The sequence below is a fragment of the Callorhinus ursinus genome, unplaced genomic scaffold (assembly GCF_003265705.2).
Source record: "Callorhinus ursinus isolate GAN/ISIS: 27379988/994484 unplaced genomic scaffold, GSC_fseal_2.0 scaffold7, whole genome shotgun sequence".
Lineage (NCBI taxonomy): Eukaryota > Metazoa > Chordata > Mammalia > Carnivora > Otariidae > Callorhinus > Callorhinus ursinus.
The window spans coordinates 70,777,918-70,790,652 of record NW_027397069.1 but is presented as its reverse complement, the minus strand read 5'-3'; the positions used below and the strand labels follow the sequence as shown (position 1 = coordinate 70,790,652).

The 12,735-nt window shown below is 41.3% G+C and overlaps 1 protein-coding gene across 4 annotated transcripts in view; it reads left to right on the top strand.

The window, feature by feature from the left end:
• Window positions 1-12,735, top strand: part of ATP8A2 (ATPase phospholipid transporting 8A2) — a 493,533-nt gene that overhangs the window by 267,999 nt on the left and 212,799 nt on the right. For all 4 annotated transcript variants that reach the window (XM_025874698.2, XM_073894767.1, XM_073894766.1 and 1 more), the window contains one exon: window positions 1,943-2,053. In XM_025874698.2, coding sequence (XP_025730483.1) covers window positions 1,943-2,053 — 111 coding nt within the window. The remainder of the gene's footprint in view (window positions 1-1,942; window positions 2,054-12,735) is intronic.

Genomic DNA, 12,735 nt, shown 5'->3' with positions numbered 1-12,735 from the left:
TGTCTCTTTATTGCATGTGGATGAATACATTTTTGCTTGGGTTTTTGAGGCAGTGCCCTGGAAGGTTATATACGGAGGAAAAAACTAGCTCCCAGTCCTTGGGAAAAATGATGAAATGGGCAGAGCTCTGGTTGTACTTCTTCCCTGGTTGCCTGTGCTTTCGCCCACAGCACAGCCCCTGGGACTGCCAGCCGCCCGCTGATCTGCTGCCTTGCCCGTGGGCAACGTGCACCGGCCTAGGGCACAGCGCCTCTGGCCCAGCTGCCTCTTCTCCTCAGGGGGCGATCATTCCTGCCCCCTACCTTCTTAACATTTTTTGATCGACCTCCTGAAAATAGCATTTTGATTTAGATTATATGTATTTTTTTCCCCCTGAACACAAATCACTGTAGCGCTAACGTTGAGTCATTCCGGATGACTCCAGCAGATGTTCTGTGTGCCCACTGAAGTTTAACAGCAGGGGGTCTGGGTCAAATGCAAACTTCCTTTTTATTTGTTTAGCCAGTTATTTTATGATTCCCTATTCCCCTTTGGAAACCTTAATGAGCTTTTATGGAGAGTTTTATTTTTCCATATGCACCTACTCCTGCCATTTTGAAGTGGCCATATAGCTTTTGGAGTATGCAGTTGAGTGACATGCCTTACCCCCATCTCCTGGCTAGATCTCTCGTGAAATGTGATGTCATGTCAGATAAAGCTCCCTTCTTCAGGGCTAATGGAAATTATTACGTGGCTTCCTCCTGAAAGAAAATTACATTTCCAATCAGAGTTTTTTTTTTCTACTTATAGTTAAATTTAATTTCAGAAGTAATCAGAAATTAATAGGAAGTTTGCAATAGCAAAAGAATTTCTGAAGTTTATGGATGTTCTCAATACAGCCTGATTATCTCTTCTGGGAGAATGAGCCCGAGGACTGCCCTGTGACTTGGAACAGGGTAGGTTTTAGTTCAAGGCAACCAAGGGGCATTTCAGTGTGGTACGAGGCTAATCAATGTATAGAAATCGTGAATTCAAACAGGATCACCCCTAATGGTGCCTTCATGCCAGGGCACATCATAGTCCACAGAACAAAATAACAACAAAAAAACGCTCATTTTCCTCCCTCCAGCTCATCTTCACATTTTTGGGGACCTTTGTGAAGTAGGCCACAGAAAGCAGAGCCAGGCTAAGAGGAGGCTGAGGGGATGGGATTCAAGTGGGGCCCGAAGACCCCCCTGCCCCAAAGAGGATTCAGGGATTTTACTGAATACTGTTCAGTATTTCAGACTGCAAGATCTGTTCCATCACTGTCACCTTAGTATCAGTTAGCCACTTGTTGGTTTTTTGTTTTTCTTGACTGCATAGCACTCTAGCAAGAGGTACTCTGTACTAGTTGGAAGCAAAAAAGGAGAACAAAATGGGTGTGGCTGGTAAGGCTGTGTGTTTGCACCCGAGGGTCTCTGTGTCTCTGTGAATGTGCAGTTGCTTTTAACGTGCGGACTGACAGTGGAAATAGGTCATGTCTCTATGTGCATCCCTTTTTAAAAGAGGATACTGATGCACGAGTGTTCCTGTCCTTTGCTCCTGGTCACCATCAAATCGGATTGAATAGAAGCGTCTGGTTGCCACTGTGCTTTTCTTTTCTTCCAGTTCAAGAGGTCACCTTCTCTTAAGAGTTAAGACCCTAAAAAAGTATTTGTGTAAACAGAATTCACAAGAATAACAATGAGAGGTTCAAAGTGGCATTTGGGGAAAATATTAGCTATGTAGATTTAAGAGGAGAGGTTAGTTGTCCTCACCGGACCTGAAAGATCTACCTTTGGTTTCCAGAAGTGAATGGTTTTCTCAGGTTCTCTGCAGAATCTGGCTTCCTCGATGACCTTCTCTGTCCCTGAAGAACATTTGGTGACTTTTGTTCCTAAAGGATGGGCGCTCCTGAACTTTGCCATTGTTTCCCCCTCAGTTTTCCTACTTGGAGAAGCTGCTGCTGGTCCATGGCGCCTGGAGCTACAATCGGGTGACCAAGTGCATCCTGTACTGTTTCTATAAGAATGTGGTCCTCTACATTATTGAGGTGAGCCGGGCCAACTTTGTCCTTGGGGTGGGGGGGGCTTTTGCAGAGGGCATCTTCACATATTTAAGGTAATTGCAAGAAAGGATTTTGTTACTGTAAAATTAAAAGGTCCTGAATGGGACAGACTGGAATCTGTGACACACATAACCTCTGTGATATGGGGGACACCTCGCAGATTGAGGTCCTCATGCCAAGGAACCAATGTGGGGAGGCCTGGTGACTGTTGTCACTCACACCCTGCTCCTCCCAGGGGCTCAGAGCCTGGGCAGCAGATGCTCCCACGTTTCTTGGTGGGCACGGGGACGTTTCCAGGCAACCTGGTCATTCTTTTCTTTCCTGGAATGAAAGAGCTTGATTTCTTGCTCTATTTCTCATGGCATCTGCAAGTTACCCAAGCATTGATTCATTGCCTCTGGGATATTTGGATGATACTATTTAAATGGGAGAAGGTGTGGGAGTAAGTGGGGAGTGAACAAATAAGATAATTAAAAATATCTCCGGGAACTTCTTGAGTTGTCAAGCTGGTTTTCAGGATGTTGATTCAATTGCAAGCACATTTATTTTCCTTATTAGAGGGACCAGAGCAGGAGAGGGGTGGGCCCAGGAAAAAATGGAATGGGCACTTTCTGTTTGAACTCAGTGGGAGGACCAGCTGCCTCTTTCCTCCTTTTTAAGGACAGCTCTGCTGCAAAGGTGTGGCTTTTAAGGCCAATGTGACTAATAGATTTCCAAGTGTGTTGAGAAAAGAGGAAGCAGGTGGTCACTGTGGAGAAATAGAAAAGCAATGTTAATTGCATTTGGTGTTAATATCTCAGTCTGTTATGAGTTATTTTGTGTCTGATGTCTCAACTCTTGGCAGAAATAAGAACCAAGACATAGATCAATTTTATCTCATGTGGTCCCTTAAAATATGCAGCTCAGGGAATTTAACAAGTGGTTTGCTAATGTAACCATGACTAAACATTTCTTTACCCAGTTGTCTACTCTATCCTATTGAATATTCAGGTGAAACATAAAGGTTCACATTATTGAGTTTGTAACAAAACTACTAATGAATAGTTTTCCTGAGTTTTGCAAGTTGTACATTGTACTAATTTGCACAAAGGGCGTCCTACTTGCCTTGTCTGCTCATGCTATGATACTCAACTCAGTCCGCTCCAAGTAAGAACTTCTAGATGTTACATGTAACGGATTTTATAGTTTCTATCTTCCTCCTGTCTGCATTTTTACAATTTTTTCTCTTTTTTTGGCACTTAAATATGTTTGTCCTTCTGTTTCTGTGGCTTTTTTTGCCCCCCTCTGTGATAGCAGTCACTCCTGAATGTCACTTGGGGTCATAGATAATCAGTGCTGTGGACTCAAGGAGTGTGGGAATCCCTGCTTCCACATGCCATCCCAAGTCCCACATGCATTTTCAGCTCTTACTGTAGGGTTGGCTTCACAGGATTTCTTAATAATCTGGTTTTCCTCAAAATCAGCAAACTACAGATAGTCTAGACTTCTTATCAAGACATTTTACATGAAGCTCCGACCCCTTTAGCTTTCCAGAGCTTCCTCCGGGGCCCTCCTTCATCATTTACACTTCCTATCTTGCTCCCCCCTTTTTTTAAACTTCAAGAGGGCTAAGGATGAGAAGAGTACAATTTTTGTCTGTCTGGAAAATTCCATTTGGAATGAGGCCCTGAAAATGCCATGTGAGTTCCTTAGTTTTTCAGTTGTAGCTGAACCACAGCTGTACATGGTCTTTTGTAAACAGCCTTTAAAAACATTCCTGATAAAATTTAAAAAATTAAGTAAAGTCTCCACCACTCTGGTCTCAGTCTTCTACTTAGTATTTCAAGGAGATTTAATTTGAAAATCAAGAAAAAACAAAATCTTCAACTGAGCCCAGAAAGAGCATTGACTCAGTGACTGCCCAACCTCTGTGGCATCAACATGTACTTCAAATATAACTTTAAAAACAGGAAAGTTCTACCTGGATGGTATTTTAGTGTGTTTTGAACCAAAAGATCAAAGATTGTTATAATTTGATTTGCTCCTTTGCAATGAATAGTTTTGTACTCTAAAGGTTACCTTGTAACTAATTGAGAATAAATTGTATTCTTATTTTTTTTAAGATTTTTTATTTATTCATTTGAGACAGAGAGAGAGAGAGAGAGAGAGAGCATGAGCAGCGGGAGAGGCAGAGGGAGAAGGAGAAGCAGGCTCCCCACTGAGCCAGGAGCCCGATGTGGGGCTTGATCCCAGGACCCTGGGATCATGACCCGAGCCGAAGGCAGACGCTCAACCATCTGAGCCTCCCAGGTGCCCCTAAGTTGTATTCTTAAATGGTTTTCTTGTAACTCAAGGAGAAACCCTTTGCAAAAGCCAGTATGTCCTCATCTCAAATGTCCTCTGATTAGGTAACTATTGGTCATTTACAAATGCAGTCTAAGAGCAGTTTGGCAGATTAAAAAAAGATGCACAAGTGGGCGTGTGCACACACATACTAATAGCGTCTTGGCCATTATTATGAGGATCATTATGATTTGAATAACCAGTAAAGATTGTATGGAAGACCTATGAGCCCGTAACTAATACAATCTACTCACTTGGTACACTGACCTATAAAACTTGAGTTTTCTGTGGAAGGAATACGTGGCTCTATCCTCACTGCAATACGGAAGGCCAACTGAAAGCTCCCTCTACTCTCATCCCCAAGCCCCCTTAGGTATATTCTTTTATGACCTTTTCCTGTGTTTATAGAGCCGTTTACATATACAAACAAATCAATGTTTTTACATAAATGTCCTCATACTTTGTAATATGTTCTGCAGTTGATGTGATACTTACCAGTGTAGTTGGGGGATCATCCCCGTGACTACATATGGGTTCATTGCCTGGTGTTTCACAGTATGTTTTCTTACAATCTATTTAACTATTCCTATATTGATAAATGTTCAAGTCATCTCCCTTTTTACCCACAAAGAGCCTTGTGGAGTAATAGTTGTCCCTCTAAGCAGCCATAATTATTCTACCAAAATGACAGTGATCTAATGCAAGCATTACTACCACAGTGCCTTGAATATAACACATGATCAGATTTATGTATTATTATCTGTACCTCGCGTTCCTTGTTGCTGACTGACCTTCATGCTATTTGATGTGTCACATAAAATTTATTCAGGCTGAAGTAGCCATTGGTTCAAGTGATTAAAAATTAGAACAAAATGATGGAATCTGTGATTTCGTGGTCACCCTATCAATAGGCAAAACGAAAAATACATAAACCTTGGCTCTCCATTCCCTCCACTGCTGCCTTAATCTAGTACTTCTTATCTGCTTGATAGGAAAGACCACTAGCTTTGCCCCATCAACCATCCATAATGCAACTGGGATGAGCTTCCTGAACACTCATGTGATTAATTCCAGTGGCTGGCAGCTTCTGGAACTAGGTGCTCAATAATGTTGGCAGTGAGTGCCACCATCCTCCTAGGACTCTTCAAGGTTCCTGTGGCTCCTGATGAAATCCCTGTGTCCCCCTTCATGCCCCTGCCCCTCGTGGTCTGGATCCCGACTGTCACCAGCCTCATCTCCCACTGCATCCCTCCTCATTTCTGTTTTTAATCAGTGCTATTGAAGTACAATTAATACACAGTTAGATACACCTTTATTAGGCCTAGAGTTCTATAAATTAAAGCTGGATTTTATAATTAGAAACTAACTGGCAGTTTTCTGCCTGCCTCCCAAAAATGACAAGAATGTCACAAAGAGTTTCTGGGGACGGGTAACACAGATGGTTGCCCAACAGTGTGAATGTACACTTAAAAATGATTAGGATGGTAAACTTTATGTTGTGTGTATTTTACCACAATAAAAAAAATGCTAAAAACATTTTAAAAAGAGTATCACAAGCACTTTGGGGCTTTAGTCACGTGGAGGGAAACAAAAATGTGTAGCCAGACCATATGCTTTGGAGATCTCACTGAAGGTTTGAAAAATAAACTTCACATGTAGTTTTGTTTTGTATTAGTGATTAAATGCTATGTTTTGTGGCTGTGACCAGATAGACCATATTTCTCAGAAGGTAAAATTCTTTTGTGGGCTAGACCATGCATAATGTCATAGCCTGTGGGGTGGATGGGGTCAGCCAGTTAGAGGGGGTACATTCCTGGTGTGTCCGAGGTGGGAGGCAGGAAAAGGAATAAAATTAGTGAAGGCAAGGAGATAGGGCTGGAAGGAATATGTAAGTGGCCGAGGAAGGGGATCTAAATAACTAGATGTTGCTATTGGAAGCTGGGAATCCTTTTTCATTCTGGAATAGGCAAGTGACACAGTAAAAGCAATTTCAGAAAATGTGTATGTCAGTATGTAGGACAGATGGTAAGCATAGACCTTTAATGTAATTTTGTAGTTTTAACCTGGGGTATAAATCATGACCATTATGTAACCATTTCCCAGCATAATTTATATTCAGAAAGGAATGACTGATTTTTAAAAACTCTTTGATTTTGACAATGGGAGGAATTTACCTTAAATGTAAAGATTGGAAAAATATTCTTACACATTTTTGAGGTCCTCATGTGACTGCTCTGTGATAATGCCCAAAGAGAGAGGGTCAATTAAATTCTTTAAAGTTCCTACGCTATTTAACAAACTAGGCATTTGTTATTCAGAATTTCCTGAATAGAGTACAAAGCATAATAAAGAGTTTCAAAGTATAACAGCCTCAGCATGTTAAGCATTTACTAGGTGTGCGTTTGTCCACAGACTTTCTGTGCCCCTAGGAAAAGGTTATTTGGAATGGAAAAAATTTTTAGTGATAATAAAATGCAAATAGGAAAACAATAGGGAAGTTACTTGAATTTAACGTGCATTTCAAAAAATTATGATACACATCCCTTATGAACTTTGGTATAACGTGAAGAAAAGACACCAAATCATCTTTGAAACAGAGACGAGACTTTGAAATTTTCATGATGATTCATTGGTGGCTCCTAGTTTAGAGAATAACGATAACATATAAGTATTGATGTGAAAAAATGGGAATTTTATACCACTTAGAGTGTCTACTTATTTTTGGCACCATATGTAAGAAATACTAATGTTTTCTTGGGGTCATTAAACTGTTATGGGATACTGGCCAGGAACTGGGATGCATATTTCACATGGAAGTCTGGAAATATCACTGAATGAGACAGAGATTTAAACCACAGCAATTTGAGACCAAATGCAACCCAAACAACAGAATTTCATTGAACGCTACTTAAGACTTATCAATATCTGACAAGCCTAAAAAAACAAACGAAAGCCTGTGCTCTAGAATACTCCATAAGGTTTACCAGCATTTCGTTTCCAGTGTCTTAAAACTAAAACAGTAAAATGAATTATGGTTCCTGCATAAACTGCCATTCTAATCCAAAATATTCTCAGAGAAGTACTTGGAATTTATTTTTTCTGAAAACATTTACGTAATCTTTTTAGTTGTGTTACAGTTTTTTGTTGTTGGACCTCTGAGAGGTTTTGGGGTTTTTTCCCTCCATTTTTCAGATCATTAATTGTTTGAAAATAATTATATGTAAATTACATGTAGGCAGCCCCTTCTTTCATTTACTGTCTGACTAGCTTCTTATTTGTGGAGGCCTAATTTAAATATGTGAATATACAAAGATGCTGTGGATTTGTTCAGCCATATTCCAAACTGGCATCTATGTTCTGAGAGTAACCCAGACTGCATTGTAAACAGGGAAAGAAAGCACTAGCTTTGGGTAGATTTTGCTTTAAATGTTAGAATCAATGAAGAATAGATGTTTTAAAACTTTAAAATACTATCCAATAAATTTTCCCCTTTTTGCTTATAATGCACAACTGAAATACATCTCAAAAAGAAACATATTTCATTCTTGACACGTAAGAGATCTCTTTATGGTAGAAGACAAAATTCCTGATAGCTAAGCTTCTTTCTCTCTTCTGTCCTGTGCATCTTTGTTGTCAGAGGCAGCTTTCTATTTCCTGATAGAGTCCTTATTTGAGGGGCTCGATTGGAGTCGTGAGCTTAATGGTAACTTGTTAATAGGTGAAGGTGAATTGAAAAGCACAGTCAATATATGGACCTATCTGTAGAGACTTGACTTCATCAAATATGAAGCCATCCATTTTCTAGTAAAAGCTTTAAGCAGGTGTTGCCCACCTACTCTGTGACAGGTGGAATGCTAGGACCAGGGGCCCTGGGATAAGCTCTGCAATGCTCCCCATTTGATGGGGGGTGTTGGCGACGTGCACAGTGTGAGAAGTGTTCTGATAGTTGTATGCACAAGTCTGGTGCCAAACCCTTTCCAAGAACATCCCAGCTTGTTGAGCTAGTGATTACCTGGGTGGTTCCTATTGGGGGCTGATAGTTGTTGAGCAATAATTACAATTTTAATATGGTGGAAGGAAAACTATTTCGAGAATGGCTTCCCAGTGGGCAGTTTGCAAATAGGAATTAACTAGAAGTAGGAACATTCTGAAGAGTACTTTCCCCACCTCAGGCATCTGCATTCTCCCAAGTCAAGCACTCTGGGGTCGTAGGATCCAGATGAAGGAGCCAGACTGAGCCTCCACCCTTGGAAGTGAGTAGGGGATGAAGACAAGACTCGCATAGTTACAGTGCCGCTTGCCGGGGCTGGCTTTGCAGGAAGACAGTGTGTGGTGCGCAACGAGGACTCTCAGAAGTGGTTCTTTACTGCTATGGGAGCCTCAGCTTTCCAGGATGACCTGACCTAAGCCCTAAAGGATGATTAGGAGCCAATCAAGTGAGGGGGCCTGGAGGAGAGGGTTAGGTAGGCGTACCAGAGGGAGGCCTGCACCTGTCTGTCCCACGTAACCCTCTCTGTTTATTCCAGCTCCATGATAAATGTCAGAAGTCACCAGGCCCTTAGTAAACAACAGGGAAGAAGTGTAGTTTGCCGGGTTTTATGTTTCAGTAGGAAGATGGCTGCAGAACTGGCTGCACATGGGCTTAGGAATGTTCTCTCAAAGCCTAGATGGTTGCTGCCCATTTATGGAGCTGAGAGTTTATCAGCAAAAGGTGTGTTGGGGGGGAGGGGTGACAGGGAGGAGTTGTTCTAAAGCCAGAGAAGTATTCACAGTCTGGAGGGATCCCCTACAAGATATACCATCACTTTGAACTTTATAAAAATAGACTCTTACTTGCTGCCTTTTACATGTGACAGTATATGCTTTTTTAATGATGTTTTTGCAGCTGTTTTACCTGAAAGGCTCATTATAAAGAGCCTACATTCTAAAAAAATGTACTTAGGCATTGATGTTTTAAAAATTGAGTCTCTAACTCCATAAAACCTCCCTGAGGGGGGAGAAAAAGTGCAGGTCCAAAAACAAATCAATGCAAAGGACTCCAGGGGTGATGTGAACTTTGAGAGGTCTGCTGTGTGCAAAGCTGGGCCTTATTCTAGGGTGCCTGCTCTTTCCTCCCCTCCTGGTGCTATGGCAGAAGCGAAGGCGAGGGGTCAGCTCATCACTGCATGCATTAAGGCTCATTTATTCCAACTTATTCCATTCCTTTAGGTCCTATTGCATTCAGACATAGCGCCTGCATAATTTAGTACTTGCACTTGTCACAGTGAATGTTATTTCTGTTTACCAAATTGCTTCTGACTTCCCTAAGGGCAGGGACCCTTTCTTTCTGACTTTGCCCCCAAACAGGACTGAATGCACCATGCTCAATAAACAGATAATCAATTGAACGCATTTCAGTAGCAGCTGACACATCAGAATCTATTGGACTTTGTGTGTGTGTGTGTGTGTGTGTGTGTTTAGAATATAAGAGAGAGATTACTTAAGTAGCATATTATATTTCTGCTTCCTTTTTAGAAACCCTTCTGGTCTAACTTAAATCTTTCCTGGTGGAATTTTCAAACAGAGAACTATACCCTCTAAGAATTAGAAGATTAATTCAGATTTAGAATTTGTTTAACCTCATCTTTTGAGAGAGAATAAAATATACTTTTGATTGCATTCTTTTTTTTAAGATTCTTTCTTTCTTTCTTTCTTTCTTTATTTGTCAGAGAGTTAGAGAGAGAATGTGTGAGTAGGCAGGAGGGGCAGAGGGAGAAACAGGCTTCCTGATGAGCAAGGAGCCTGAAGTCAGACTGGGATCAGAGTCCTGAACCTAAGGCAAACACTTACTTAACCAACTGGGCCACCCAGGCGTCCCTTTGATTGCATTCTTTAAACACATTCCTACCTTAGACTACCTTTTATTTCAGCTGAAACTCTTAGATTTTCACTCTAGTGAAGTTGATTTTACCAATTAGAGATTTTTTTTTTGTCATTTTACTCTGTGTTGCTTTCCTGTATTTCTTCCTGCCCTTTTTTCTGCTAGTAGAGACCAGCTTTCCTAAGAGTTTTGAAATCAGATATCCTTTAATTCTTAAAATTAATTTTGGGAAAGTGTCTAAGCACAAATTCCCCAATCATGCCCATCTATCCATTTTCATCTCTATACACCTGCGTAGCACCATTCTGAGCAAGTAAATTTCAGGGACATTTGATTAAGGGTGGTTGAGAGTCCAAGATTGAGAACAGAGACTTCAGTTATAGGCTGTGGAAAAGATAAGGTGACAACAGAAAGAATACCTTCTCTAGCAGGTGAAGGAGAAGATAGTAGGAAGAGGAAAAGGGAATTCATAACGTAGCGCTCCAATGATGGAAAATGATCGCCTTTTTTTGGACAAGCCTCCATTTGCTTTGAGAGGATCAGGAGCAGGGTAACTTCTCTTCTCCTTTTTTCTAAATTGGTCAGCCTGACTGAGGAAAGAGAAATAGATTTTGACCTGTAGTTCTAAAATACTTTTTGACAAGCAAGTAAAATGTGATTATGAAAATGAAATTCATCATTCTTTTTCCTGGCCTTACGAGTCTTTTGGATTTGACCTTCAGTTAAAATAGCTTCTGTGAATAAGTATCACATCAGAAAGCTCATCTCTCATCTAGTAAATGCTTGTACTTTTAAGTGGTAAATAATCTTCATTGCCTTCTGATAACTCATTGGCGCCAGTATATTGGTTTTCATTTGAGCCACTATACTGGTTTTCCAACAGGTGTTCTGGGAGTTTAGAGTGCCCTTCGTTTCTTCATTCCCGTGTGCTGGCAGATCAAGTGGACTATTTAAAGAAGGCTCAAGAAGTGATGCATATGCTTTCTTGCCTCATCTTTCAAAGTGAGGGGAGGCAAAGTAGATTAGTGTTATTAAGTACTGCTTGTACCTCCTGAGCATGCCAATAAAAGAATATTGATTAAAATGTTGACCTCCTTTATCCAGGGATTATAGGATGAGGTTTATTATTGCTCCTTAACTAAGCTGCGTGTTGTTTTGATAATCTTTTTGTCAATCACTTGTCAACCTGAAACTTGCTTCTTTGTAACATTAGGTACTAACTAGGAACTTTTACCTCCTGTTAGCCTTGCCTTATTGGTTTTCTTTATTCCTTTGAAGGTATTGATTAATATGGTATACTGGTATACCACTTTCTTTTTGTGTGAGGTATAATTTACATGCAATAAAATAAGGCCTTTCTCGTGTACAGTCTGAGTCTCAACAAAGGCATACAATAGCGTCGATGCCACTCCGCTCTGTTATAGAGCAGCGCCAGCACTCAGAAACACTCCCTCAGCCCCTTTGTAGTCCCTACCTGAGCCCTACACCCAGTCCCTAGCAATGACTGGTCTGTTTTCTGAGAAGGTCCTGTGGGTGGAATTATACCAGAATATGGTCTTCAGCATAATGCATTTGCAGTTCATCCATGTTGTTGTATCAGTGGTTTCTTCTTTTTAGTGCTGAGTAGTATTCCATTCTGGAAAGAGGGTTTCCCATGGTTGGGGAGTTCTGGAAGCCCAGTCCCAGGGGCTTGTGAACTAGGGACCAGGAAGTTACTGCACTGCAAGTAACATCATAGTTTCAGGAAGAGCGTGAATAAAATTTGACGGGAACAACACTGATCATAACAACGCAAGATGGTGGTGGTGGAGGGGTGAGTTGGCCTGGGGAACACTTTCTGCTAACCTTTCTGGGGAGGAGAAGGGCCAGGAGCCCATAGACTTGTCTTCTTACCATCACTCTTCTATCTGTGGTCTCACCAGCTGTTGCCGTGAGCCGACGGCGGCCGTGTTAGGGCGGGGTGAAGCTCTGCAGTCAGGCCGCTTGGGGGCTTTGCTTCCAGCGCCAGCCCTGCAAATCTGGGCTTGCCTCCTGGCCACTCCCAGCCTCAGTGTCCTTCCCTGTAAAACGAAGATAATATTAAGTACATACATCAAAGGGTTTGTGAGGATTAAGTAAAACCACACAGGAAAGCCTTCAGCATGGGGCCAAACCATATAGAGTCCTCAAATTAGCCCGTTAGCATTATTTTAAGGTATTTATTTGACCAGTCTTTTGACTATAGTGTTGTGGGCTTGAGGATTTTCCAATTCATCCTTCCTCCCAGAATAGGATTCTGTCCTACAATAGCAGACAGTCATCCAGTCCACCCTCTGCTGGGAACCTTTGAAGATGAGGTAAGTCTCCCTTTTACTACTTCTTTAGACAGTTCTACCTTAAATGTAGCTCCTCTTATACACTGCAACTGTATAGAATCATTATAGAGCAAAATAACCGTGATTCAATCTGCTAGATTAATGAAGTTTGCTTGCCTCCTGTCTGTGTA